Source organism: Nestor notabilis, unplaced genomic scaffold, assembly GCF_000696875.1.
Source record: "Nestor notabilis isolate BGI_N333 unplaced genomic scaffold, ASM69687v1 scaffold2783, whole genome shotgun sequence".
Lineage (NCBI taxonomy): Eukaryota > Metazoa > Chordata > Aves > Psittaciformes > Psittacidae > Nestor > Nestor notabilis.
The window spans coordinates 7,254-34,961 of NW_009920399.1; the positions used below are offsets into that span (position 1 = coordinate 7,254).

Genomic DNA, 27,708 nt, shown 5'->3' on the forward strand with positions numbered 1-27,708 from the left:
TTGATTTGATTCCTTTTAAATGATCTTTGCCTTGGTTTTTCGTTTAACTGCACCTGCATCTGGTTGCACATGTATTCCTTCCTGTACTACTGCTCCTTTACCACTAGTTGTGACAGGTGATTGTTGTGCTTTCAGGTGCAGCCTAGGCTGCAATCCACATTTGAGATTACATGTATGGGTGAGATTTTCCTATGGGCTGTTTTTAGAGGATAGTATACTTAAATATAAACACAATTAAAAAAACAAAACAAAAAAACACCAACAAACCAAAAAGAGAAAATAAATCACTAGCATTTCATCATTCAAATAGTACAGCATATAATAATATAGCATCCAAATTGCCCATCAGCTTTGATGCGTGAACCCTGATGGATGTAAGGCTAGTGTGTTTGCATATTTATGGATCCACATTATCCAGCTAATATAAGCTGTTCTGTGTCCTTAGGGATATTAGCCCTCTCTAGTTTTGGGGAAGAGGCTGTATATTTTTGTTCAGTCATCTCTTCTTTTTCTCAAAACTAAGTCAGTGTTTGGCTGTCTGTAGCTTTTAATCTCCTTGGTCCCAACACTTGGCAGTAATCCAGGCTGTGTCAACTGTGGGTCAAAAAGAATGCCTTTGACCTGTAGTTGCCTTCTTATTCTTCCAAGGCAGAACAGTGTTTTCAACCAACTTAGTACATAGTAATTTCACCTTTTGATTGGGTCACCCATGTATTATTATTTAAATAAACCTAAAACTGCTGTTTAATAATTTCTAGAGTTCAGGAAATTTATGCAAGACGGGAGAAAATAATGTGAGATAGAAGTTCATTTGTAGCGTCTTTTTTGCTTGCTGTGTTTCTTTAGATGGGACTCTTACGAACATTTAATGACTTTTGAGCAATTGGCAGAGTTGAGAAAAAATTACTTTTTCATGAACTTCTATGAAGACTGCCAATGAGCAAAGTGTGAGCTTCAATGGTAAGTTTAACTTTTTAATATTACTTATGTCCTTCTTTACCTGTTCTTGAACACCTATATTTATGACGTTCTTCAAGGTTCCTGTTCATTCTTCAAAATGCTTGAAATTTGGTTTTTTTACTACTTTTGAAATATTCTGTGAAATACTTTTAAACCTAAAAAAACATTAATAATTAACACACTGCTTGCCTTTTTGATGATGTAGTATGCTCTGTCAGTATGTTAAACTACTCTGGGTTCTAGGGAACTTAATTTTCATAATTCTCTAATTTTCAGGATTTCTTTGAACTGCATAGCTGTCTGCTAAAAACTACATCACAATTTATCATCAATCTTCTTTTCTTAGTAAACCGTGAAATGTAGCAGTGCATCCAGCTTGTGTGAGGGCTTTTTAGGGGTGAGACTTTTTAATGAGAGTATTTCTTTTAGACAATAAATTGTGTAAGATGGACAAGACTAGTGGAAAGGTTTCTATCTTACTGATTTTTAGATACTTAGTGTCATTAACTTCTAAAATATTGTATGTCTTTTTGACTTTGTCAAGTTTACTTTTTAATCAGTAACATTAGTCAAGTTTCTGTCTATGTATTTCAGCTTTTGTCCATGAAAACTATTAGAGAAGATGGCTGATGTAAGCCTGAAGGAAGCAGCACTAATAGTTGGTGTGGTGGCAGCCTGCTACTGGAACAGTCTCTTTTGTGGTTTTGTTTTTGATGATGTTTCAGCAATTTTGGACAATAAAGATTTGCATCCTTCTACTCCGTTAAAAAATCTGTTTCAGAATGACTTCTGGGGCACTCCAATGTCTGAGGTAAATGATTAGTGAAACACTTAAAGGCATTTAGGAAAAGAAAAAGGCCATGTAGAGTTTTTACACTTTTCACAATGTGGTTTGTTTCTGATGGGATGTGGTGATGTTAGTGTTTTGTACTATAAGATCAGGAACAGATGTCACTTATATTTTTTCCCTCTATCCAATAAAAGAACTTGTAAGAAAATTTAAGTCATATATCGTGCTTCAAGATGCTGTGTGTTACCTAGTTCTAGTATTGAAATTGGACAGCCTGACCGTTTTCCCTTTTCTTCCTGCAAAAACTAGACATTGACATACAAGTATATTTATTTCTAATTGCAGTCTGCAAGGAAAGATAACACTCTTAAGCAACAAAGCTATGAGTAAGAGAATGGGTATTGAATCTGTTACATTTATTTGAGGAAGTATGTTTATGTGAATTCATAGGGTTTGGTTTGTAGCCTATGTAGAGTGGCTATGTTTTTGTTTGAAAAGCTGCATTGGTGTTAAAGTTGTTGATAAACATCGCTAAATGGCCATGGCTACAAGATTCACATGTAGTTTAGAAAGCTACACATGGTGCCATTGCAAATGAATAAAAATTCACTAATAGTCATAGGTCATCTTTGCCTATGCATTCCACCTTATAATCTTCTCTTTTCTTATGTCCATAACATACAGGGTTAGTTCCTTGTTAGATACTAATTGCCACTCTACAAATAGGCTTTAATTCATAATTTTCACACAACCCTCTAGTGAAAGCTTCCAGACTTTTTCAGATGCCATCTAGTCCTGCAGTCTTGAGAGTAAGTGGGTTCCTAAACTCCTCCCAGCAAAATTTCAAGTAGTATTTTTCAATATGTTTTTACTCAAAAAACCCCCTAACCATGTGTAGCAGTAGAAAGCCATCTCAGTATTGATTTTGCACTGAATAACCAGCTGAAAGTCAGGGTAATTTTAACTAAATGAACTCAGATTAATTTGATCATTCATGGCTTTTAAAATACTTTTTAATATCTTGTGTTCTTGTCTTTCTGTATGTGCAGTTTGGTTCCCTGTGTGGGAGTTGGTGGTGACTGATTTATTTATTTTCTTTCAGGAGAGAAGTCATAAATCTTACCGTCCCCTTACAGTTCTTACGTTTCGTTTAAACTACTTGTTCAGCGAGTTAAATGCAGTTTCTTACCACTTCCTAAATCTGGTCTTTCATGTGGTGGTTTGTGTAGTCTTCCTCAAGGTCTGTAAGCTTTTTCTGGATTACAGGAGCAGCATAGTTGCATCCTTGCTCTTTGCAGTGCACCCAATACATACTGAAGCGGTAGGTATAGCTGTGATGTGCTTAATTTGTTCAAGCTGTATTAATTAACTTTAAATTTCATGGGGTTTTTTATCTGTTCATAAATTGTAGCTCCAGAAAGTGTGTGGTTTTAGTTGTGCTTAACTCTGCCCTTTTCAATGAGTGTTGAAGGTGACAGATTATAATGCTCAGAATTGTTTGGTATTCCATGCAGCTACTGAAAAATAATTAAACATTAATTTAGTTATTAAATAACTTGGTTCTCTGCTATGAACATTGCCTTTTATGATGATGAGTACTGTAGCTTACATGGATATTTGTGTTCTGTGATGATTCATCCAGTATTGCATTTTGCAAGTAGTATGAATACCACCTAATTCATTTCCAGAAGTGCTAAGCACTGAACTCTAGCTAATTACCAAGTCAGTTCTGTTCACTATCTTTTATGTCAATATATCGATCTCAGCAGGACTTTTCCTAGGATTGTTGTTGCTATGCTACATCCAGTTTAAGACCATTCTGTTCAAACCTTCCATTTTTTTAACATATTTGATATAAGAATTAGGAATACATTTCTCACCTCTCATATTTACCTTTCCTTTGATCCTGAGCGAGTTTTTCACTGCTGTGAAAAGCATTATTTATGTAAGCTGTCTGATAATATACCTTTTAATGTTCAGCCAGGCTTGCAGGTTTGTGGATTAAGTGGAGTCTTGTGATCACCATTAGTTAGTTTTGTTTCCGCCAGAAACACTGATAAAGCAGATCTGTGCTGTTATTTCTGCACCGCTTAGATTGGCTTTCGTAGATTCCAGTTTTCAGGTGTTGCAAAACCTATTCTTAGTCACTTTTTTCCTTCTTGTAGTATTAGCTGATTTTCAGAAAACCTTTTGCTTCTTTGGAGGTGTTATCTCATTTTATTTTTGTGGGGGTTTTTGTTTTGTTTTGGGGTTTTTTTGGGGGGGTTGTGTGGGACATCATTTGAGAAGATGAGAAGGCTTTGCTCTTTCCTTATGTCTTTGGGGTTTTTTTGTCCTGATTTGTCACGGTAAAGAGTTTGCATCTCTCTTTCTTGTTCTCTAAAGACACAAATCCCTGTCAGTAGCAATTCTGTAGCCCGCATCTGTGTATTTTGAGCAAATCTTTATAAGAAATAAGTTCATGGGGTTTATTATTGGCTGCTATTTGAGCTACTATTGTGTCCTTGCAAGAAGAAGTTAGGTGCATGTTTAAAGTAGCAGAAGTGAAGCGCCTAAAAATTTTTTTATTTCTTTTGTGCTTGGAAGCACAAACTCCCATAAAATCTTGGGTAAAATGTGGATTAAAAAGTAATCTGTTAATTTGATTTGGTTTTCTGTTTCTTTAAAAGGAACATGCTTTAAATTTAAAAGTTTGGCTTTGCCTCCTTGTAGTAAATGTGATAGTATGTTTACAGGAGCATTACCAAGTTGCTAGTGACTTATAGTAGTGGTTCGTGGCTTTAATCATCCTATGTAATTTTATCACTTTCATTTCAAACACAATGATTTCTTCTAATGCTTGGTCTGATTATGTGTGAGATAACAGTGGCACAGTTGCATTTAGTACTGTGCAACAGAGTTAGAAAAAAGTGTTGTACAAATAACTCTGCAAAACATTGTGTAATTAGATTGTGTAAGGTAAGGTATTACAAAGTTATGAAGTACAGTTATGAAGCAGTTTGGTAATAAGCATGTAATTTTTCATATTAACCACAGGAGGGCACTTTAAGATTGGTAGAACTTGGTGCTGTACTTAAAATACTTACAAACTCTCAGGTTAAAGTGCAGTTGTAATTGAATTCGCCTGCTTTTGTACTTAGGTGAAGAATCAGGTGGGTTTCATTCTCCACTCCCTGCCATTTTCGATTTAAGTTCTCTGGTTTTGAGAAATAGTGCGGTTTATCCTTTCAAGTGTTTGCATTGAGAATTCTGGCTAACATGCAACCAGGAAAGAATTCTTAGTTGAGGCTTGTGCACATGTATAAAGGCAAACCCACCAGAAGTTTCCATACATGGAAAAGAAGAGGTAATAATGAGCTGTATTTTAGAACTGGAGACGGGTGCCAACTAACTTATTTGGGCTTTAGTGAAAACTCCAAAGCGGGTCTCATTCCCAGTTTTTATATTATGTGATATGTGTATCTTTTATAATTGGAATCTATCTGATATGAATTCCTTCAGATTAGTTTCCTACTTATTACTCTCCTGCACAAGAGTTTGAAACATCAGATGCAATCCATATTACCTATCTTATGATAAATGTTTTTTTCCTGGAAAAGTTAGCAAAGCAGGATAAAGAGAAATAATTTTCTGCTTGACTTCAGAGAGAAGCTGGGCCCTTGCAGTGCTGATACATCATTTTCTGAGGAAGAATCTTTGAGGAAACGTGTTCAATAATAGCATCCTAGTTTCATTTATCCTTGTCTTCAGAATTCCAGTTCAGTCTTTCTAGCTGCTTTGCTATTGTTTTGGCCAGAGGCATGTTAATCACCTTTACAGCTACAGGATGTCAACTAACATTGTAAATGCTGGAATTTTCACTCACTTATCACCTTTGTATCCAGAAATAGAATCTTTCTTTTGTTGGCAGGAGATTGGAGGCACACTAGCATGCTTGCTTTACTAGTGATCTCTTTCAACTGATCTACAAAGTTCTCTATTCTGAGGTCCAGACCAGAAATCGTCAAAACATTTTAAGACATTTTGGAAACAAACACCTCTACACTATCCAAAATGTTCACACAAAATCTGACGTCCTATTAGTTGTGAAACATGCTTTGTCTGTGCATGATTCATTAAGTCCTTTGGTAAATGTATGCTATTCCCAACGGAAGCACCAAAGCATGATTTCAAATTCAGATTTGGATACTTTTCTTTACACTGTGACCTTGGATATTGAGTTGCTTTCTCTTTTTATGCTGTGCTGGATCAGTCGTGCTTGAATCAGAATGTAGCTAGCAGTAAAAACTTATAGTTGGGTCCAGATGGCTGAAAGTTAATTTTCAGCATTATCATCATTAAATGGTGAGGTAAGAGGTTTCTGTAGATAAATATGACAGTCTACTTTGGGATAGTGTGCCATTTTTCATCCATCTTACTTGTAAAAAATTGGATGCAATCAGAAACATTACAGAATAGTAACCATTAATACAAGGACCTTTCTTTGATCTCTGCTTGTTGGTTGCACCTTAGCATTTTGTGAAAACAGCTCCTGAAATGGAAATTAATCTGTATTTCATTGGGAATTCCATAATAACCTTCTGCCCTATGGATTTTAGTGCTTCTCCAAATTTTCATAAAATCTATTCCTCTCTGTCTCATTACCAAAGAGAACACTATCTGCAACTTTAATATTGCCAACCCACTTACCATTTAGAAAATTGCCAGACCTCTAATAAAGCCTAAGAAAACCTGAGTCATTCTTTAACTCCAATGCACAGAGTTTGCCATCAATTTATTCATAACTGCTGTCAGCTCACCTAAGAGTTATCATAGCATTAGTCAAAGGAATGCTTTTTTCAGATTTAGATCTGTTTGGTCAGTCGGAAAAGGCATGAACAAAAGTAACAATTTCTATATGCCACTGTCAGCAGGATGTATACATACATACATCCTTGTCAGGCTCCACTTAAATCTCCTATTCATGAAAGCTAGTTTCTTCCAAGTATTATAAAGAAAGTGATTATTATCATGCCCAAATTCTGCCTCAAATGCTATTTGTGTCTGATGTTACTAAAGATAAGAGAAAGCACAGCATTTCTCAGTTGTCTCGTTAATCATGATTCATAGGGGCACATCAGCCATAGGTGGCCACTAGTCATCTGTGTCATCCGGTTCTTGAATTCAGTACTAACTGATCTGAAAGGAGCCTTACTCTTCATGGCCTGTATTGTTTGGTTTACAGATCTTGTTTATGCATATCCTGATAGTTTATCAGTCACACACTATTCTAGTAGTAGAATAATTATAAGAAGAATAATCTTAGTTTTTCTTCTTTTTCAGGTTACTGGAGTTGTGGGCAGAGCAGAGCTTTTGTCATCTATCTTTTTTCTAGCTGCTTTTCTGTCATATACAAAATCTAAAGGGCCAGATAATACCATAGGTAAATGAGTGACAAATATATATGTAACTTCATTTCTGTATCACTGATAAGTTCTTAAAATGGTAATATGGGTGTATTGGTTATTCAGCAAGTGTGTACAAAAAAGTCTTCAGCCCCAAGATCCCCATGTAATAGTAATTTTCATTATAAATTGCCTTTTTTTTCCTCCTCTAAGACTTAAGCACTTCTTCAGTTGTTTTACGAGTAGAGGGCTCTTGTATTCACTTCTGTTAATACAAGTAACTTGAAGTACACTGAGATGCCTCAGACTGTCACAAGTATGTGGAGATGTATGAGGCTTGCCTCTTCTCTGAAGTTATATTGACTTTGTGGAAATTCATGACTGCCTATAGAACATTACATTTGAAAAAGTACTCTGGTGAAGTAGGAAAGATTGATTTTTTTTGTTTTCCTAATCTTTTGCCTTTCATTTAGTTCTTTCAATTTATGGGAGGCAGTTTCAGAATTGATACATGTATATTACTTTCTTTAGAGGAAAAACTAGTAATCTTCCCTTTAATAACAAATGTCATACTGAATAAGTTTACAGAAATAGCGTGCTCAAACATGAAGAACCAAAGTCTTTGCTTTTTAGCTTAATTTACTTTATTAAATGTCTGGGGTTTTCGTAAGATGGAACGTTTTCAACAACATCTTCTTTATCTGCAGTATGGACTCCAATTGCAGTGACTGTGTTTCTAGTAGCTGTTGCAACACTGTGTAAAGAACAAGGAATAACAGTGGTGGGGATATGCTGTGTCTATGAAGTATTTATTGCTCAAGGGGTAAGCTGTTGAAAAATAAATTGGATTTCTTCTCAGGAATTCTGTAATGAGATATTAAGTACTTCAAAGAGTCGTATTTCAGCACTGGTATTTGCCAGTTCAGGCTAACTGTCTGTAGTTCTGGTATATTTTTCAGTTTTTTTTTTACTCGACTGATGTTTAACATACATGGTTCATGGTGAGGGAACACAGTGACTTTTAAGTTGTCCTTTACATGCTTACCAAATATACTTAATGAAGAATTGATATGTCTTAATAGAAACCAAAGGTTTTAGTTGACTGGGGTTTGCAAAGACTATTATATAACAGTCTTGATTTATCAAGTCTCAGGTACATAAAGACAGGGATGATTCCGTTTTAATTCCTGTAATAAAAAATAGCATAGTGTATACAAATTAATTTCATCACATTCTAATGAATAACCAGGCATTTTGAAGTAGTCTTATTTGAATCAGTAATATTCTTATGAAATTTGTTGTTCTAAGAAGACATTTAGATTCAATTTCTAATCTGATTGGTCTCATCTTAAGCATTGATAAATCTTTGAGCTAATAGTAAGTGCTGTAGCTGAACTGTAGGACTGCTGTAGAAGTGCTGTAGGACACTTATGTTTAGAGAAACTAGGTGTTCCTGCAATTAAATAATTCTCGGCTTTTTAACAGTCAAACAGTTTGCAATTTGAAAATGTATGATTGCATATTCTAAGAAAAATTTCTATTTTACTATTCCTTAATTACTTGAAGGAATATTTTGCAGTAACTGCCCCAGTAAAAGCCAGAAGGTTGTTTATCTTGGCCAAAATACCAAAAATATTTTTTTTTTTTGTGCTTACAGAAATGCACGTGTTTCTAACTATTGAATTTACAAGTCTAATGAATAAGCATATATTTTTCCAAACTGCATTTTTAAGGAAATCACCAGTATGTTACCATATGCATCAATCCACTCTTCCTTTCTTTTGATACCTTCTGATCTGATCCTGAATTTCTTGAGTTTAATGAGCTTTTGTAAATCAACTGAGTAGAAAAGAGTAAATCCAAACTGAGGTTTCTTCTGAGGGTACAGGTACAGCATGAACTAAGAGTTTGACCAGTTGTCAAAAACCTGTCAGTATCTATAGTTCAGCCAACCAGCATATGTGAAGCAATAAATTATCCCCAGCACAAGACATGAATAAATAGGGAAAAAAATTAGGATATGTAATGGGGAACTGTGCGTGATCATAATGTTCATGAGGCCGGGAGAGATGGTTTACTGCAGTAGAGGCATAATGTAGAAATCTGGAGCTAATCAGGAATTATTTCTACCATTCCTAAGGAATTTCATTTATAGGACAAGTTTTCAGAGGGGCTGATAATTCTAAAAATTGTTATTCTTCAAAATTTGTGTCACAGTCATACTTGATTTCTTGAAGTCTCTGAAGATGGTACAGTTTTTTTAATCTGTCAATGCATAGTTCAGCCATGATAGTGTTAGCAAGAATAATTGAGTAGTTACTTCCATTAGAATGGTGGACTTCTAAAACGTTGTCATGAAAGTTCTAAGAAACTGAGTTAAGTAACTACTGGGATCAGGCATTTAAATAAAACCAAGAAAAAAAGAAAATACTAGGTAGCTCATATTTATCTAAAGGATTAATGTGTATGCTATCTGATTATAAACCATTTTCCTTTGCAGTACACCTTGCCAATGTTGTTGGACACAGCTGTACAGATTCTTCGAGGGAAGGGCAGTATTCCTTTCTCTATGCTCCAAACACTGTTGAAGCTCATAGTCCTAATGTTCAGTACATTGCTGCTTGTAGTTGTCAGAGTCCAGGTTATCCAGTCTCAACTTCCGGTGTTTACAAGGTAGTAGCAAAGTGTCTGTTATTTACCGACATTAATAAATAACCTGTGACATAATGAGGTCTGAGTGAAATGGCCAGAAATTCATCATCTTCAGTGTTTATTAACTTATGTTAATATTGGTAAGCTATGACTGTAAAAATACTGCTTTTTTTTTTTTTTATCAATAAACGTTTGTTTCAATACCTATTGACAAGCATATCCAAAATATTGAGGTGTCTAAGCAGACATTCATTTTTAAAAACTCTACAGTTGTTAGTTTGTCTTAGTAGTTGAGAAATTAAATGCCTTATTACTAAAGTATTTTTTGTGGACTATGAAGCTTAATTTATCTTAAAAGTATGTGAGCAGTGTAGAAATGTGAGAATCTAATATTTTCTCTGAAAAATGATGCAAACTATTAAAAACATGAACAAGGACCACTGAACCCAAGTTTGGGTGTAAATCATTCTGTTTCTTCAGACTTAGGTTGATTATATCGCAAACTAGTTTCTTGAACTGGGAGGAGGTTCTGTCCCATGCTGAGATGAACCATTGTGCATGGTTCCTAAGTTACACAACTAATAAATGCAGGAAGATTAGGATATTGTACATGTCTGTGATTAATAGCTCTAGTTATGTATCTAAAGTTTGCTGGTTTCTGAGCACAAAGTGGCTCAAGGCCGTATCTTTTCTTTCATTAAAAGCTTTATGTTTTTTCTTCTGCTTCAGGTTTGATAACCCAGCTGCTGTTAGTCCATCACCAGCAAGACAGCTGACTTTCAACTACCTCCTCCCTGTAAATGCTTGGCTTCTTCTCAACCCCTCAGAATTATGCTGTGACTGGACAATGGGAACTATTCCTCTTGTGGAGTCTTTGTTAGATGTTAGAAATGTTGCCACCCTTACCTTCTTTTGCTTTCTGGGATCTTTGGTTGTCTTCAGTCTACGGTATCCTGGGGATTCCTCCAAGACTGTATTGATGGTATGAATGATGCATTGGTTTGGTCCCTTTTTTTAAGAGTGTAAATGGCTTAGGTTGTTTGGTCACATGTCTGATCTGCTGTGACCCAGAGATACTACATGCATCTCCTTCTGGGCAGAGGGATGCCCCTTGTTATGTATTTGCAAACTATTGTGGCCTTCTTTAGGTATTCAGAACTCAATTAGCAAATGGGGATCTTCAGTAGAACTTAAATATGTTTTAATGATCAGAATGCATTTCCATCCTGCAAACTGTCTACCTTATTTAAATGTCAGTAGTCATGTTGCATATTTAACAAGTGACTTGATTTCCTTTCTCCTAGGCGTAAAAGAAAAGGACATATTTTAGCATTTAGGAATATAAGTTTTCCTCATTTCTTGTTTTTCTTTTAACAAAGGCACTCTTTTGTAACCTTTTCCATATTCTAAGGAAAAACTAGTTTTGTTAACCTGTAAGATCAGTTCCTGGTTTTCAGTATCATATGACCTTAAAACTGAAATGGATTAACAGGAAAGAATATTCTGGAGGAAATGGAAACAGTGAATGAGCTAGTATTTTTTTCATCCAAACCGAGTCATCTTTTGATTGCTTCCATTGCGGATTTTCACAAGATTAATGATAACCCGATATCCTGGTTTGTATTAAATCAGTGGTGCAATTATGTGTACAACAAACCTGCATGCATAGATCTTAGTCTGCTTCAGAAATAATTTCCTTTTTTAATATGTAACTCAGCCAAAGTAAGTTTAAGATGGATGGGAATAGCTATGCAAAATTGAAAACTAAGGATCAGCTGACAAACTTTGATTCACTTTGAAGAAACCTAACGCTATAATTCTGGCTGATACTTTTTTTCTTGTCACTGGAGCAAGGCAATTTGTTTCACTAGAGAATCTGTGAAAATGATCTGTAGTCTTGCTGATGAAGCCTCTTGTCCCAAATTTGGAAACTGTGTATGAAGAAAAGAAACTTAAGATTCCTTATTGATATAATAAATAAGCAAGGTGTCATACCCAGAAAAAAAGTTACAGTTTTACAGCACTTAAAAAGTGTAAGGGAATAGTTTTAATTTTCCTTCTTACATACGCTGAAACAGTTTCTCTCCAGTGTACTGGTAGTACAAAATGTGTGTGGGGAATAGTTCACTTTTTTTTTAGTAGGACAGCTGTTGAATTTTAAGGCTCTTTGTTTCCCTGCATTTCTGTTTACTCCATACCCAGTAAAGGACAGAAGAGGAAGGGGTTAATGGCATTGCCGGTGCGTATTGTCGTAAGTCAGTCAGTTTTTGTTTGAGGGTGGTATTTTTATACTTTGCTTTTATTACTCCAAGTGTTTTTATAGGAAAGGTCTTCTGAGATGATTCACTCCAACCTGAGATCTTCAGTGTCACTTAACACAGTAAAATCCTTGTTTTAACCTTGTTGGTTTTCTTTAATATATACCTATGTTGCTTATATAACCATCTGCATGATGCTGATTCTTTTCAGACATAGTATCTAAGTGGCCAGAAGCTGATTTTTCTGAAATGAGAATACACTACTTAGTACACAACAATTAATTTTTTATAATATGGAACGACACTGTAGGCCAAAGCCTATTTCTGCCTTCCAGTAAGCCATTAATGTCTTGGTGTAGACTGGATAGATGGTCTGGCAAGGGAGACAGGGGGAGAGAACAATTTCTTTGATGGTTTCTCAATCTGACTTAATAAAGAAATCATAGTATGATCTTTAAAGTGAAGAAAGTGAATCTTTATTTAGTCATGCCAATTTGCACGGATTATGGCAACGTTCCATATAACTATGTTGAATTACTAGTTTTTAAAAAAAGATATTTCCACACTTGGTTCTTTGTTCTGCCAAAAAAAGCCTGAATCCATGTTGGTCAAAACATACTACTACCATGGCAGACAGGAATTCTATGTGCTGTCCATATGGGTGCCACATGGTATTAGTATAATGGTGGCTTTATCACAGTTGGTACCATGATTGACTACACTGTTTGATATTTTGCAATTAATGTCACTCTAAAGGAGTAGTAAAGGACTTTGTAAAGAGCTTCTGGTGTTAAATCTCTCTAGCATGTTTTAGCTCTTTCGTTAGCTCAGTGAGACCCTGAGGTGTCATACTGAAGCCTGAGCTAGGGGAAAAGTCTCAAGTTACTTTTGTTTATGAGATCAGAAAAGGTACAACTTTAGACCTGCTGCAGAATTGAAGATGTTTATTTGGACCTTATGAAAAAAGATGCCAGGGATCCAAGATGCAAAAAAGGAGGGAGGTTGCAAGTATGACTGAACATGTCTGTATTTGATGATGTGGATATGGATTTGGTGTTGTACTGCTCGAGGGACAAGACAGAAGAGATTCTTTCTCCTGCTTTCTTGTGCCAGTGGACATTCCACAGTTCTCCCCAAATACAGTCTTAGAGGACATACGCTTTACTGGGAGATGCACAAGTTGTAACTTAATGCATTGCTGTGGATGGCTGAGCCATGGTAATGATCCATGCCCATGGTTTTCGCCCTTTGAAATATGAGCTAAAACCTTACCTGAAGTTTTAAATCAGGTAAATTAAATCAGGTAAATTTTTGTTGCATTTTTTATATATAAAATCCTAGATTGACTTTCAGACTGGATGTGTTACCTATATTAGCAGAGAAAAAGCAATTAAAGTTAACGCTTAAATCTAGGCATAAGGTGACAGCCAGTTCTATTTAAAATTTCTAGAAAATTACTCTTTCTTTCTTCAAAGAAACATTTGATTTCTGTAGGGGTTAAGTTTTTGAAATGATTATTGAAGTCTTTTCTGGTACCAGAGACTGTAAAGCTGCTATGTAACAGTCACCCAGGCCTTAAGGCAAGTGATCATGTCCAATTCCTTTGCAGCAGATGGATTTCTCTGTCTGGACTTCATTATCTTATAAAAATAACTGCTTTGTACATCATATGAGCTGGTACCAATTTTAATTGTTATGAAAGATAATGTCCAAGGTTCAGACTGTAATGTTTTTGTATGTGAAACTCTTATTAAAACATAGTTTTGAATTTGATCCTTTGATCCTGGTGTTTTGTTATACAGCTGCTCTTTTCATATGTCTAGGCCTTAAGTAAGGAAGAGTGTAATTTGCAGGTTAAAACTTGCCATGTTCAGAGTGGTCTCAATGTAAAACAGATACTAATGTCTTTTTCTGGGATTTTTTTTAATTGCTTCATAATTGGTTTCTTGGGTACAGTTTGTCACCGCCTAATATTGATTACTAATTCATTTGCATTTCTTTTCTAGGCACTCTGCTTAATAGTGCTGCCTTTCATTCCTGCATCAAACCTCTTTTTTCCTGTTGGATTTGTGGTAGCAGAACGAGTTCTGTATGTTCCTAGCATGGGATTCTGCATTTTAGTAGCACATGGATGGAAGAAATTATCAAATAAAAGGTAAGGTAATGTTACCTATGACTGATATAGTTCATCTCTCAATTTCATAAAAGATAAACCGTATTTCTGACAAGCTTTCCCAGTAGAGCTTTTACCAATACAAGTTTATTATGTTATATTCCGTTTCAAATTCTTAGTGAACAAAGAATAATGACTAAGAAACCATTTGGCACTCATGTGAACAAATGCCAACAAAGGAGTTCTTATGAGACCAGTGGATTATTCGGAGGATATTATAGTGTTTATTTAAAATATTTATACATATACATACATGTGTGTGTATATATATATGTGTGTGTTTTTTATATATATAACATATAAGCATGCATATATATATATATATATATTTTAAAAGCCTCAACCTGCACCAAACATTTTTAGAAAGTGTAACGTACATTACACATTGTAACAATGAGCTACCTATGAGCCTGGTAGTATAACTCACCTCTTTTCTGTAAGGAAACACAAATCTTTAAATATTTAAATCTTAGACATTCTTAAGAATTAGGCAAAAAAAATTTCTTGGCCAGATTTGATTTATACTTTATTCAAAGGTGATTACTGACTCAAGTTTATATAATGCATGTTTATCAGTCTGCAGCATATTAAAATGTCTTTTTCTGATTAAATTTTCAGACATACCGTGTTAGGAATGGACATCAGAGCCATTCAGTATTTGTTAAACAAGATAATTTTTTGCATAATAATTTCTTAGGAAATTCTGCTCTAGAAGCATGTTTTGTCTGCACCTTTGATTTTATCTTTTTTTTTTCCTGCTGCCTTCTGCACTGATCTCCACATACCTCCCTATGGCCTGGATGCTTTACCTTCGTTACCTCAATAGCATCCTAATGCTAGTTCAGGCAAATTGAAGGCAGCAATTCCTAGTCTGTGTTGTCTGCTATCATTAGAGGTGAGGCCTTGCAGTATAACTCAGGCTATAACTGATGCTGCCAAACCTAAGAGCACTGCATAATGAGAAATTAGTGATACCTTGTGGGAGTGAGGAGAAAGTATTAACCCAAATGCCACTACAAGGCAGTAAAAATAGAAGTAATGTGAAAGAAAACAAGGAAGTAGGAGAGGTGACTGGGGAGAAAAATAGGTAGCAGTGATTTTTACTACAAAAATTTGGGGAATCAGCACTCTAAAAGGTCTTATGCGACAGAGAAGGCTCCTTGCTTTGAAATACGTGGAAAGAAAAAAAATTTCTCGTAGGACTGGTGGGGTATAGATATCTGTGTATGCCCGTTCCCACTGGTCGCTTGGCTTATGTTTTAGAATTTCACTCTTAATTATGCTGTTTTGCTTTTAAAAAAAAACCAAACTTTTTAAACCAAGCATGGTACTCTTAAATCTCCACAGCAATTTGTATATCTTAAAAATGGAGGGGAAAAAAAACCTTTCCGTTTTAGCAAACCCCTGTGAATCACATAGCAGTATGAACAGCTGCTGCGTAAGTCAATATAAGAAATAGCTGACAATGGTGAACAGCAGTATGTCTGCTCAAGAATATTTTTAAAACCAGAATTACATTCATAATTGTAGGAAGGCTACTGGGAGTTTTAACATGTTTTTCCATAATTAAACTGGAACTCAGAGACCAAATGACCAGCATGTTAAAGTGTATGTTTTATATCTGTTGTGGTTAAAGTCAGTCAAGTTTACACTTAAAAAAAAAATAAACTGCATGAAATCTAGAAGATGTGACAAGCTTGTTACTAAGAGTGACTTCTGCCCCAATTTGCAGTTTTGAAAATAAAATTGCTACAAAGAGACTAAACCTTTCTGCTGTTTAGATATTACAGTAGCACTGGGTTTTTTATTTACATACGGAAGATTAGGTAGTCTCCCCAGCAGACCTGTCTATAAAATGTTCAGTAGTGTGGGAAAGATTGGCGATTTGTGCAGTAGAGAATCTCCGTGGAATTATCTGATACGAAACAAAAGGATGGGATGATAGTTGCTTTTTTAATTTTTTTAACATTTTGTACAATGTTTTGAAGAACCTCACTGTTTGACAGTCATGATCATATTCATTACCTTAAATTACAGATAAGCTCTAAAATTAGTATAGTTTTTGTATGTTTTTTGCTTACATTATATTAGGTGGATTGCATTTGTTTTTATTAAGTGAATTACATAGTGATAACAACAAAACAGGTAAATAACAAAATTCACTTGAAAACAAACATTATTTCCTTTCAAATTTTGGAGTGTGCATTTATAGATATATGGTCTTCAGTTTATCTGCCTCCTAGCTTATGAGATACATATGCTAGTGTAAATTAGAATTGTCTTTGTGTTTCTAAGAAATCTTTTTTTGTCTTATTTAATAGTGTGCTAAGAAAATTTTCTTGGATTTGTCTGGCTGCGGTACTGTTCACTCATGCCTTAAAAACACTGCACAGAAACTGGGATTGGGAGTCAGAGTACACATTGTTTATGTCGGCTTTAAAGGTACTGTATTCCATTTTAAAGGGAAAAAGGAAATTTTGTGTTGCTGTTCTTCTCAAAAAGCTGCAGTAATGCATGATAAATATGGAGAGAAATGATGCTTATTTGTCCACTTTTATTTCTACATAGGCAGTATTAACATCTAATTTCCTTTTGTGTATACTTTAAAAACAGTGCGATGCACACATGGGAATTCATGTGCACAAAATAGATGATCGTTTTTTCTTGTGTTAAAGCAGTTGAATGTATTCTCTTCTCTGGATGAAAGCATGCTATGTTACAGTACAAAAATCTAAAAAAAGTTTTCATAGAATAACTTCTTCAGTGTGCATATGGCATGATAGGATAGTTTGTACAACATCCCATAACAATTATAATGAACTTGAAAACTTTTGGTATTCCTAGGGGCAAATAACTAAAATGGATGTTGAACAACAAATTCAATGTAATAATTCTGTGTGCAGTGTTTTGTTATTCTTTACATATAGCAGCTTGATGAAATCTATCATTTGCTGTGTGTTTTTACGTCTTTTAAGACATAATTAAAAGAAAATCAGTTGTTAAGTAATCTCAGTTTAATACCTTACTCACTGATATCTTTTTTTCTGGTTTTAGGTAAATAAGAACAATGCAAAACTATGGAACAATGTGGGGCATGCGTTAGAAAATGAAAAGAATTTTGAAAGAGCTCTGCAGTTCTTCATACAAGCCACACAAGTGCAACCAGGTAAAAGCTTTGACTAGTTGCCATTGAATAGCATCTCCGCACTCTTATGTGTGTTCTTAGCTTACTTAACAAAATCTTCTCAATGATCTGGTTTTCTCTAGCTGATCATCAAGCAGTGTCATGCACTAAGTTATTTGATCTGTAGTTTTTGGAAATAAACTTAAGTCCTCCATAAAAGTTTCCATCTATAAAAAGATGGAAGGACTCTCAATTTAAAACTATTATTTGGATGACATTCTGTTTTAATTAACTTAAACTGTAATTTCTTATGAAACATAATTATTATTTAATCTTCTTATTAAAACTAAGGAGTTGTATAAAAGAGTTAAATAGACAGTATCAAAGTGCACATTTACTCTATTTTAAATCTTGTTGCAGAAGAAGTTCTAGTTTGTACTACACAATCTTTTCTTTTTCCTTTTAGAAGCCTAATAAAAACCCTTCAATTAATGTGCCTCTACTATAGCAAGAGATTAGGGATAGATACATGGAAGTAAGGCCTGAAAAATTTCACCATTTCCCAAGTAATTTTATAATCCATTTTTGGTTCATGGTTAAATTATTAGCTTCATAATTAAGATTAAAAAGAATATAGAATTGGTTGTTTCAGTGGTGGTGATCTTTATGCAATACTTGTACTTCGTTCTACTCTGAAGGCATAGGTACTTGTTTTTATGATACTTGGTGCATGGAATTATTTGAAATGTCTTTCTTTTCTTTATTAAGATGATATTGGTGCCCACATGAATGTAGGAAGAACTTACAAAAACTTAAACAAAACTAAAGAAGCTGAAGAATCATATATGATTGCTAAATCACTGATGCCACAGGTAATTAGTAACTTTATTGTATCTACAACCACAGGAGGGAACTCTTTCTAGCCTAGATATATATGTTTTTTATATTTTTTTCTGAAGCTGTGTGTTGCCATATTTCTTTGAAGTTGCTCATGTTTTTTAAAACCTGTCTATTAAAAGAGTAGGTTTTATACAATTACAGTTGCTAAAGAATGCTAACTTGGAACTTCTTTATTAAAACTACTTTGGGTTACTTTTTATACTGCTGTGTTGTTGTGGTTTTTGTTTTCTTTGTTTTTTCTGAAATTGAGGATATAAAAGAGAGCAGCAGTTAAACACCTACAGTTTCTAGTCACAGTGGTTTATTTTTACTTAGACCTAATACATTGTTGATGACTGAGTTTTCTGAGCCCTCAAGAGAATGTTTAAATGCAGCGTTGGCAGTAGGAGAAGGTAGCCACAGCATCCATAAAAAATTCTTTGCCTGAACATACTTTTAAAAACATGTGCTTTGTTATCTTTACCATTTGTTAAGTTATATTTATACCTAGCAAACATTGCTTATTCTAGTTCTTTAGGAAGAAAACAGAGGGATATTTTGGAGAACATATGAAGGTAACAAAAGCTGTGGGTAAAATGAAACTAACAGTATCTGTGAAGGTAACAAAAGCTGTGGGTGAAATGAAACTAACAGTATCTGTCCTTGAGTAGATACATGACATTAGAAAGTTTGTGTTGAGAAACAGTATGAAGATCCTAGGTGGATAAACAGTACAGCAGTTGCGATGTCATAGCATTTTTATCTTTCGTGACTGCTTTTTATCTGCTATATCAGTGGCTGGTAAAATCTTATTTACATGTATGCTGGAAGGGTAAAAAGGGGAAATAAAATGTCTGATAGAATGTCAGTTCAGGCTTTAGGAAATACTCTTTGAATGGGGAAAGTTTTGCAAGGTCTCATTGGTTTCTGATGGCTATCTGCATGAGTGCAATTAGGTAGTAGAATTGCTTAATTATCTGATATCTCAAATGTGATATAGAAGTCATCTATTTCTTCATAGAATTAAAGAAGAAAAAATACTCTGATTATATTCTGGTATGAGAAAGAAGAATTACTATTTGTAATCAGTAAAAGCCTGCACACTAATGTCCAGTGATACCCTAAAACAAGTGTAGTAGAGTGAAGAGGAGATTCATACTGATTGTCTTTCATATTTTTACTTATCTGTGTTTGGTACATATATTCTTTTTGACAGATTATTCCAGGTAAAAAGTATGCAGCAAGAGTTGCTCCTAACCATCTGAATGTTTATATCAATCTTGCAAACTTAATTCGAGCAAATGAATCTCGGCTTGAAGAAGCAGATCAATTATATCGACAAGCAATTAGTATGAGGCCAGATTTCAAGCAGGCCTACATCAGCAGGTATCTTTTCTAATTTTAGAGGTACATATTCTTGAATAAAGACATGTATTTGTAGTGCTATGCACAGTATTTAGTTCATATAGTTGAATTAGCTGCTGGAATTGTTCATTTTCAAAGGAAAAAATGAAGATTTGGGGCCGTAATTAATTATTCATTACAAGCTCTGTTCTTTTAAATTCCTGCTTCAAGTAGTGTATTTCCATATAGGCTGTGTATTCAAAGATTGTATAGCAAGATGTTTCCATTATATTTCTGTATGAATCTCAAACCCAAATTTCTAATCCCCTAGTTTAGTTTTGAACTAAAAAGCTTTTGGTTAGTCTGAATCATGGAGCTTTCTCTGTCCTTCTGTGTTAAATGTCGTCCAGAAAATGCAAGACTTAACTAAAAGGCACATACATGTCAGCTAAATAGGTAAGAGTAATGTGGCTGTGGGTATTGAAGCTTCTGTTGACTGCTTTGTTACTTGTGATTCCCATTGGGATTTAGGGAGATGCAAAGATGCCTGCACTATAGCTGTTGCAGTGTAATTACAGAGCCAATATAGGGAACTCATGATCATTTCTTTTTTGGTTTTTGTCCTGTAAATGCATTTGTTGTATACAAACATCTGAGAGCTGAAAGCTTTGGGAATGATTTGTAAAGAAGGTCCTGTATTTTTTATGTTTAAGACAAACCAAAAGAAGAACCAGTTATCTCACATTTACTGTCTGTAGGAAGGCAGGCTTTTTTAAAAGAAACCAGTTATTTTCGTATGAATAAAGGTTAAATCTGATTCTTCAACAGGGGAGAATTACTTTTAAAAATGAACAAACCTCTGAAAGCTAAGGAAGCTTATCTCAGAGCTCTAGAACTAGACAGAACCAATGCAGACCTGTGGTACAACTTGGCAATTGTTTACATTGAACTGAAAGATCCAACAGAAGCCCTGAAGAATTTCAACAGAGCACTAGAACTCAACCCTACACACAAACTGGCATTATTCAACTCCGCACTGCTAATGCAGGAATCTGGTACGTTAGTTGTCCCTTATTTAAAAATTATGTATTTGTAGGATCCATACTATTTAAATTTTTTTTAATGAACTGTTTTATTTTTGGAAAGCAGAAGTTGAAAGGTACAGCACTGTTTCAGGAGGTGAAAGAAGGTGGTTAAAATCATCTCCCTGCTTCCTCATCCTGCAATAACTCTGTGCCTGGAATTCGTTAAATATGTTCACTGGAGTATTCAGAAAATTAGCACAGACTACAAGCCAGTCTGGCTAATCCTGGTATTACCAGACAAGATTATTTTATTGTATCTTTTTCAAACTAATACAAATTAAAATATGTGAGTTACAGATTTTGGGGGTGTTGTATTGAAGATACTTTAGCCTAGCTACATCTGAGGTCACCCTTTGTGATGTTTGTCTTTAAACTTCAATCTGTCTTTAACAAAATGAGATCTTCCATTCCAAGTTTGCCTTTGTAAGAGCTGGTTTGTCAGAACAGACTTTTTCTCTGCATTCTGTTTGTGCAACCATACATGAAAATAACTTCTTTTAAACTTGTAGAGACACCTTTAGTATCTGTTACACCAAACCTAAATATGATTCAACAGATAATAGAATAATGATGCTGACTTTGGCTCCAAGTCAACTGTAAGTAGGTTCATTCTGTAAAGAAGGTAGATATTTACTTCTGCTGTTACACAGCAGTGATAAAAAGTAGCATTTTAAACCCTTTCCCTTTTATAGTTGTGTTAAAGATTGTTACGTTTTAATTTGCATAAAAAATAGCATTTTACAGCTGTGGTCTAAAAATCCTTCCAAGTAAATCTAGAATTAAATGTGTTTTCTGTCACTTAGGTGAGGCTCGGCTTAGACCTGAAGCTAAACAAAGACTACTACATTATGTGAAAGAAGAACCACAGGATGCAAATGGGTACTTCAATTTGGGTATGCTGGCAATGGATGACAAAAAAGATATGGAAGCAGAGGCATGGATGAAGAAAGCCATAAGTTTACAGCCAAACTTCCGAAGTGCTTTGTTCAATTTGGCACTGCTTTATTCTCAGACAGCAAAAGAGCTGATGGCTTTGCCCATCCTGGAAGACTTACTGAGATACTATCCTGATCATACCAAAGGTCTGATTTTGAAGGGAGATATCCTTATGAACCAAAAGAAGGATATCATTGGAGCAAAAATGTGTTTTGAAAAAATTTTGGAACTGGATCCCAACAATGTGCAAGGAAAACACAATCTTTGTGTGGTTTACTTCGAAGAACAAGACTTAATAAAAGCAGAAAAATGTTTGGTTGAAACGCTAGCACTGGCACCTCACGAAGAGTATATTCAGCGTCACCTAAATATCGTTAGAAGTAAAATTGCATCACTCAGTGCTACAGAACAGTCATCACTTCCAGCAGATGAGACTGCAACTGCAGCTGCAGGAGGAAAAAAAAATTCATTTCACAATTTGAAAGAAGTAAAAAACAAGCAGAAAACCACCCAAACAACAGTCGATAAAAATGAAGGGTACTCAAAAAATAAGAAACTAACAGAGAAAAATAGTATGGACAAAGAGATTCCCAGAAGATCTACACAAGAAATCAAAGACATTGAGAAAAAGAGAGTTGCTGCTTTGAAACGACTAGAAGAGATTGAGCGTATATTAAATGGTGAATAGTCTTTACCATGTCACAATAGAATAAGGGGAGAATGCTATTTTTAATTATTGTTTAATATGTGATCCAACTGGAAAGTGTTCTCACTGCTTTGAAAATAGAAATAATTTTGACTGCATATCACTTAGCAAGCAGCAAGAGGCATTACAGTGCTTTATGTGAGAAAACTTCAGCTTTTAAAGATGATGTGGAAGATGGGTGGGAATTGAAGCATAAAGAGTTGAGAATAATCATAAACGCAGAATCCTATCAGTGCGAAAATAGCACTCATAAAAATCATTGCTAGTCAGGGATATTCAGTAATGCTACTTTCAGAGTATTGGTGTATGAACGGAGTGCAGAATTAATGGCATAAGCCAGACACTGCTGTTTTCCCCCATATAATTTTCTGTGCATTAACATTACGTACATTTCAGTTTACACATCATCAGTCTAAATCTTTCTAGACCCCTGCTGTACCTGAAAGAGTTTTTTCTTTGCATTATTTGATTTCTAGAATTTAACAAAAAGTCATCAAAATTCCACTGGTATATAGGATGGTATATAGGAGGGTGCAACAAAACACTGAAGTTTTCAATTGCATTCTAAATGTGGAATGATATGATAACCTTTTAATTATTCTTTACTTACAATGCTAATGGTTTATACTGTTTTACCTGATAGAAATCTTATGGTGCTCTTAAAATCTTTAGACTATGCTTTTACTTTTAAAGGAAAATTATGTTTATCTTCAACTGTCAATCATCTGGTTGTTTTTTTAAAAACTATATAAAAAAGGGTGGGGTTTTTTTTTTTCACTTTTCCCCTGGTTCATTGAATGCTGATAAATGCACTTTCAGTACAGTAACAAGTATGCTATGCAGTAGTCCTTGTTGACTTTGTATCAATGGCTGTGGATTGACTCATTGGTGTAGTAAATTCTTCCTTGTTTATAGCAAACTGGCTTTACTGTTTCTGTCATCAGAACAGTATTTGTATTCTCATGACTTTTTACAACACTAATATAAGCAATGATTGCTGGAGGCAGTGTGATAATAATTAAGCCACTGAATTTAGCAACGTTTAACACAAGGAAATGTAGATAATACCTTTAAAAAACTAAGTTCTGTTGTTTTGATACTTTGTCACGGGTGTGTGGTTTTTATTAAATATTTATTTTGACTACTAAAGTATTCCCATGTAACTTTTACACTAATGCATCGTTTTAATTTCTTACATGAAATGAAAATCTTTACAATTTCAGTGTTGCTTTTATCCTTATGCAATGCATATGTTTTAGTTCAAATACACTACCCATTACCTAAACCCCATTTTTTCCTTAATTATGAGAAAGAAAAGAAGTGTAAGAGCTGGGTTCAATAATAATTTAATTAATCATTAAATCTAACTCATACTCTTTTTATGTTTTGTCTTATTTCATGATGTGAAACTATTCCTTAGCAACTCTACTGTTTAAACTTAATCCTTTCCGTAACTGCTCAACTTTCTGCCTGGGGCAGTAATCCAGCTGTAAGGTATAATATTTATCTCTGTGGGAGGGATCTTAAATGGTTGAAGGCCTTGCACAGACCTTTTCTTTATTATGTATCATTTGTAATGTTACTACAACAACTGCTTGAATGGTAATATCAGGGTGGGGGGCGGGGAAGTGGTTTTTAAAGTCATGATTTTAAAGTTGCAGACAGGAACACGTATATGGTGTGCAGCTGTTCTTCAGTTTTAAAGTTTTAAGTGCTGCTTGTAGTAAAGTGTTTCCAGGAACCTCTTGACCACACCTTAAAAATTGCTGTTTTATCTTGTCTATGAATAACGTGGATACTTGTAGCTAAAATAGCTGGTATGTTGACCTTTATCAAAACTTTAACTTGCATATTAAGTCTTCCCTCCAAACGTTTGTTTTACGAAAGAATTAGTCATTGTTCTGGGTGATACAAAGGAACATTCATTTGAAAATGGAAGGAACTGAGTAGTAAGAAAAGGTACTTTCTCATGGAGCAGGCCAGAATTCTCCTCTCTATCAAGAGCTCCCAGACTTCCATTCAGTCTGTAAATTGCAGATGGGAGGGAGTTTCTGCAGTTGAGCCTCTGTCATACTGCTCTCGTCTTGACCATCCAAGTAGCTCTTCTTTAGCGACTAGCAAGAATTGTTAGATTTATTGACACTAAGAGGTGCCATCAGGTTTAACTAAAATCATCAGGCTAATGTTAAACTGATGGATACTGGAGGCACGTCTTTCAGACTGGTACCAGCTACTATGCCCCCTTTGTCTCTTCTAAAGAAATTTTAGTAAAAACAAGTGTTATGAGTAATGTCAGTGTGGTGAGTGGTATTTAGCCTTTTCAGATGTCAGCCATTTTAAAATTAAATTCTCATGAGAGAAATGGTTCAGTAAATTGAAGTAGGATAACTTCTGAAAAATAATCAAAATGGCATTTACTTACAGGAAAACTATCAAAGAGAGAATAATTTTGGCTTTGTCTGCTTGCAGATAAAATAGAATAATCGACAGGTATCTTACCCCTTTTAATTCAACTTGTCTTTTCTAATGTCCCTGCTGTCCTCCTGGGCAAGAAAAGCATAAACGTCATCCCTCTTAAGAACTCACAATTTCACTAACATGCAAGAACTGGGAATTTCCAAGGGTGGAACAGGCTAAAATAATTTCTGGCCCTCTTCTCGTACAATGCAATTGCTGTGGTTGCTGAAGAAACCTGAAGAGATGTCTTACATCACCTTCGCATACATACACAAATTGTTCAAACTTAAATGTACAGCTGCAATAAGCATTGCAAGTGTTACACACATTTGTGCATATAATTTCAGTGCAGATTAATTAATTTGTCAGATTATTTTTTGAATCTTTTGCAGGTGAATATATGCATGAAGAGGTAAATACATATAAACGTAAGGATTAGTTATATATGCATGCATATGGTTAGGACAACTGTATGCTTATGGGTAGTGCAATTGCAGAAGGACAATGTGTGCGATTATAAATTAATTTTACAGAATTTGTTTGGTCTGTTTTGCACGTGAAACATCCTAGGACTTAATTTTCTAAGTATTGCAAGTATTCTTTATTTTCTAAGTTTAACTGGTTGCATCGCAACCAGTTAAAACCATGATCGTTCACATCTGATTTCCTTAGATTTTTTAGTCTCTTGATTTTTATTAGCTCAGTCAAGAAAATAGTCAGGTATTCTCATTTTCCTACAAATGGGCATGGACCAAGTGTCAGAGATCGGAGCCACAAAGGATTCAGAGTTACAGAAATTCTGTGCAGTGTGCAGTGCAGTTTGTACCTTGATTAGGCAATACTGGAAGAGATGAAGTATGGACTTTTTTTGGAGTCCAGGAATGAAAATACAGGAAGATTGCTGTGAGTGAGGAGTTTCATATAAAGAAAAGCAAGAAAATACACAATGTGTGCTGCCAGAACCTTCAACTGAAGGAAGTAGGAAGCTTTAGATTTCTGCTCAGTTGTGGAGGCTTACTGAACTGCACCTTCTTTTGGAACATGACAACAATTCCAGTATATTTGAAAGGAAATACAGATGCTCAAATCTTAGGTAAGTGGGTCTTGGCTTCAACCTGTGAAACAATACCTGTGTAGCTATGGGGACTTATTATCCAGCTCCCCATTCCCCACTGTCTCTAGCGTGAAGCAGTGAGATTCGGAAGCTCCTCCTGCTCTGAAGGGGACACAGGTTTGTTTTGTGTCCATGGGATGAGAGATGCATGTGGTCTTTGTTTTCAGGGAAGTATGGTTACTGAGTTCCCCCTAGTAGATTTGAATTGCTGACAACAGTGTGTTTTGTTGCATGGCCTGTGTTCACCACTGGTAGCTGAAGCATAGGCCTGTGGGGTAGTCAACATCATGTTTCACACGGGACTTCAGAGCAAAGTGCTGACCTGCAAGAAATGTCAATTTTCTAATAGGGAAGTAAGTGCTCTCTCAAAGCAAAAGCTGCTGTACATGCAGGTTGTCCAGTACAACATCTCAGCAGCTTTTCCTTCCTCACAGCTGTTGAGCATTCCAAGGCTAAGGGGCACTGAGAGCAGATCTTCAGGTGTAGTGGTTCAGCCACCTGCCACTTCGATGTCAGACAAGGCCATTGCAAGATCTAGCTGTGCTTTATAACTGTAAAGCTGTTCACATACCTTCTTCCAGGGTATAGAGCTTTGGGCTGAACATGTGGGCTTTTGTTCCTTCCTGAAGTTTCTTTTAGAGAGACTCTATGAAGATCAAAACAATTCTGGGAAGTTAGTAGCCTGCCCCAGGCTCTTGGAAACTTTGTGTTCCACAAAAGCATGAGGAAGAGACCCAGTTTGGGTGAGAGGACGTGACTGGGTTTTCCCTTGCTAAGGCTCTGTAATCCACCTCTGCCTGGCAAAACGTCTGGAACTGCAGCAGAACCTGCTACTCCTGTAAAGACCTGCTTCAGCTGCTGCCATGTAACCAAAATTATGCTTCGACTTCCAGTCTAGGAATCTTGCTTTGCTTAGACAGCTTAAAAACGGAAAGTCTGGAAGACACCTCTCCTTCCACTAGTTCTTCACCTCGCTTCCTCTCCATACAAAACTGTAACACTCTTCATATAGTGTTTCAACTGATCAAGAAGAATCTGTCCTTCAAACCGCCAACATACCTTACAAAAAGGTAAGACATTCCTGCCTGGAATCAAAATTACAGAGCTTACTATGTTACATACTTTACTATGCTACATTTGTTTTGGTTTTTAAATAATCCTAGATAGAGAGCACGTTAGTTTTATAGTATTCAGTGACTGACAGTGCAGCTAGTATTCTTTGAAAACTTAAAAATTGCTTTCTGCGGTCTAGCATTTAGTGCCTATCAACAAACCGGTGGTCCTGCATGCAGGATATATCTCTTTTTCACAAGCAGCCAGAAGAAATTCTATACACACATCAACAAACAAAAAGCAGTGATGAAAAAATGAAACAAAACACAAAAAACCCCAAACCAAAGCAAAGAAAGTCACAGATTTTTCTGCATAATTATCCGGGGATGGGAACAATGTAATAAGCTATACAGCTTTCTTGGGCTAGGAAACATTTCTGGAAAAACGCCTTTAACCTTCCCTGGCACAGTGTCATATGTTCAAAGATCACTAGAAAAAAATGAGACTTTACAGATACCATATACTCTGAACTAAGGAGTTCTGTTTGAAATAAAACACTATTACCATCTTAATACTCCAGGTAGCTGCCACATCTTTACTAGCATGAGATATATACTACCAAAAATCAGTGAGTAAGAAACCCCTGTTCAGCTGGTGTCTTCACTGGTGCCTACAGAACTGTAAATGTCTGTTGTTAAATGTCCACACAGAGGCACTCACTTTCTTTACAGTTTGTTTAGAGGTTATGTGCTTGCTTGGAGAGACTCAGCCTTTTTCAGATGTGGACAGAAAG

General features: G+C 35.4%; 1 protein-coding gene across 1 annotated transcript; it reads left to right on the top strand.

Annotated features, from left to right (window-relative positions):
* Nucleotides 1–854: 854 nt before the first annotated feature.
* On the top strand, nucleotides 855–22,273 carry TMTC3 (transmembrane and tetratricopeptide repeat containing 3). The gene is made up of 14 exons (XM_010010651.1): nucleotides 855–960; nucleotides 1,555–1,771; nucleotides 2,853–3,071; nucleotides 7,073–7,172; nucleotides 7,842–7,957; nucleotides 9,635–9,807; nucleotides 10,516–10,768; nucleotides 14,051–14,199; nucleotides 16,539–16,659; nucleotides 17,272–17,383; nucleotides 18,110–18,213; nucleotides 19,437–19,606; nucleotides 20,393–20,619; nucleotides 21,453–22,273. Exons 2-14 carry the CDS (start codon nucleotides 1,583–1,585, stop codon nucleotides 22,271–22,273), a joined length of 2,754 nt encoding a protein of 917 aa, XP_010008953.1. The 5' UTR covers nucleotides 855–960; nucleotides 1,555–1,582.
* The last annotated feature ends 5,435 nt before the right edge of the window (nucleotides 22,274–27,708 follow it).